At 52.6% G+C, this 2,268-nt stretch overlaps 1 protein-coding gene across 1 annotated transcript; it reads right to left on the bottom strand.

The window, feature by feature from the left end:
- Positions 1 to 698: 698 nt before the first annotated feature.
- HOO65_050028 (ras-domain-containing protein) lies at positions 699 to 1,550 on the bottom strand (the record flags this gene model as incomplete). Its single annotated transcript, XM_071000767.1, has 1 exon — positions 699 to 1,550. One exon carries the CDS (start codon positions 1,548 to 1,550, stop codon positions 699 to 701), a length of 852 nt encoding a protein of 283 aa, XP_070858087.1.
- Positions 1,551 to 2,268: the final 718 nt, after the last annotated feature.

Below are 2,268 nucleotides of genomic sequence, written 5' to 3'. Positions count from 1 at the left end.
TGCCTATGGAAAATAAAGATAGAAGAAGACTCCTTCCTGGCGATGAGCTGGGGACTGGTCTGTATGAACAGCGGAAAATAAGAAGGAATAGCGGCGGAAAAGGAGCGTATAGTCGAAGTAAAATTATAAAGAGAACAAAAAACAACGGTTGAGGGGTGTCGTGAGACGAAGAGGTCGTCGGGGGCGATCAGCGACACAGTGGCCGGTATGGCTGAGCGAAGCGCAAACTAAATTGGATTGTAGATGGAAAGAGATGACGATAGATGGCATAAGGGATGGTGGGATATTCGAGGCAAGGAAGATTTAGGGAGAACTGTTGGCTGGTGGTATGGGTTTTGTCTCCGAGTGAGAGATACGAGAGTATTGGGAGATCGGGAATGGATGGGCTGTTGGTAGATTGGCGAGTGAAGCAAATGATGTGAGGGAGGGGAAATGGAAAGAAAGACAGAAGAAAGGCGCAGAGTGAGTGGATGGGTGTGTGGGCGAGCGTGTGCTCAAGTCAGATGTTGAGGCAGAATCTGGGACGGGTTGGTACTTGAAATAAACAAGTAGAGGAACAGACAGGCAGATAGATCTGCCATCGTGACCTAGTCCATCCGCCATGAAAAAGCGCGAAACCAACGGAGCCTCAATGTTAGCACACACATGCACGCACGTACATACGCACTGCGCCAGTGAATTTTGTTTCTCTAAACGCCTCATAATACAACGCAGCGATGCTTCTGGCGGTAGTAGCGGTTGTTCCCGTCAGGGGCCGAGCCGTTCGACTGCTGGCGTGAGGATTTTGCCGTGTTTTGGCGGCCAGTGACTAGCTGTGGCGGCCGCGAGACCTGTTGGCGTTGATCACGTAGCTTGCGAACAACGTCATAAAAGGCCTTTTCAACATTGACGCAGTTCTTAGCTGAGGCTTCAACAAAGTCGCAGCGAAGCTCCCGCGCCAGCGCATGACCCTCCTGTGTGGACACTTCTCGTTCCGTCACCCGGTCGCTCTTGTTACCCACAAGCATCACTGAGACTGGCAGCTGGGGCGAGGTTGCTGCCACTGGCGATGCGGGATAGGATGGAGAGGTGGAGAAAGACTCCTTGACCCGCATGATTTGGTGGTGGAACTTGCGGATGCGCGTGAACGAGGACCGTGACGAGATGCTGTATACGAGGACAAAGCCCTCGCCATCCCTGATCCATTGATCACGCAATGCTGTGTACTCTTCCTGACCTGCCGTATCGAGCACCTCGAGCATGCATGGCTGATTATCGATGACGACTTGCTTGCGGTAGGAGTCTTCGATCGTAGGGTCGTACTGGCGGAGGGGGGGGGGGGGGAGAGAGGAGGAGGTTAGCGAAAAGGTCTTGTGGTGGCTGTATCGGGAAAGGGGAGGGGGGAGGGTGAGATTATAGGGAGAGCGAGCGAGGGCCGAGTAGATAACGAACGACAACAGGGCGGAAGATGAGAGAGGGAAAGGAGGAAGGGAAACAAAACGAGGGGCGAAAACACCGGCAGCTGTCGAGAACGCCAAACGAGAAGGGGGTAAAAATAGGGAAAACGGCATAATTCTAGACTGGCAGAGCGATGCCTGCCGGCAAGGCTGCGGCCTATTACAAAGCCTTGCTTCACTCCACTCACAGTTTCAACAAAGTGTTGTAAGCAGAGCTGGATCGTCAGCGCTGTCTTTCCAACACCACCGTCACCAAGGACCACCAATTTATATAGCACCATGCGGCCTGCCATTGTCACAAAACAGTCGTCTGAAGGGAGGGTCGAGGCGATACACGTGGGGGGAGGAGGGGGTTTTTTTCCAGTTTGATGGGGGTGGTTTGCTGGCTTTGCTGAGCGTATCGTTTAACGTCTAGTATGTGCTGGCGTGACTGCTCCGTCGTGTTGCGTTGCTAAAAGTCCGAGCCTGGTTCTATGGCCGAGGGAGAGCGAATAAAAACAAAATGTGTTCTGTTTCGGCTTGTCTGTAGCCTGTTTCTGGCGTTCCTGGGTTGAGGGCAATATCTGTCTTTGATCCAGAGACGGCAGTTGGAGGGCGGGAGATGGGCGAGGTTTTTCTGCGTTTAGAGTGCGTTGTTGCGTTGCATTGGCATATTTGACTTGGTGGTTGTTATCTGCAAAGCCCTTTGTAAATGAGGAGAGGTTGAAGGCTAGCTCAGCGATAGTATGGCATAGCATGACCTTAAAGGTTATGGAAGGATGAAGGGTTACGAGCTTTGATGCTTGGGTCAGGGCAACGGGGGGCAGGAAAAATGGGATGACCCTAAGACGCA

This window comes from Ceratocystis lukuohia (genome assembly GCF_044167205.1).
Source record: "Ceratocystis lukuohia strain C4212 chromosome Unknown Supercontig5_pilon, whole genome shotgun sequence".
Lineage (NCBI taxonomy): Eukaryota > Fungi > Ascomycota > Sordariomycetes > Microascales > Ceratocystidaceae > Ceratocystis > Ceratocystis lukuohia.
Note: the sequence above shows the minus strand (reverse complement) of the source record. Positions and strands in the feature narration are given on the sequence as shown.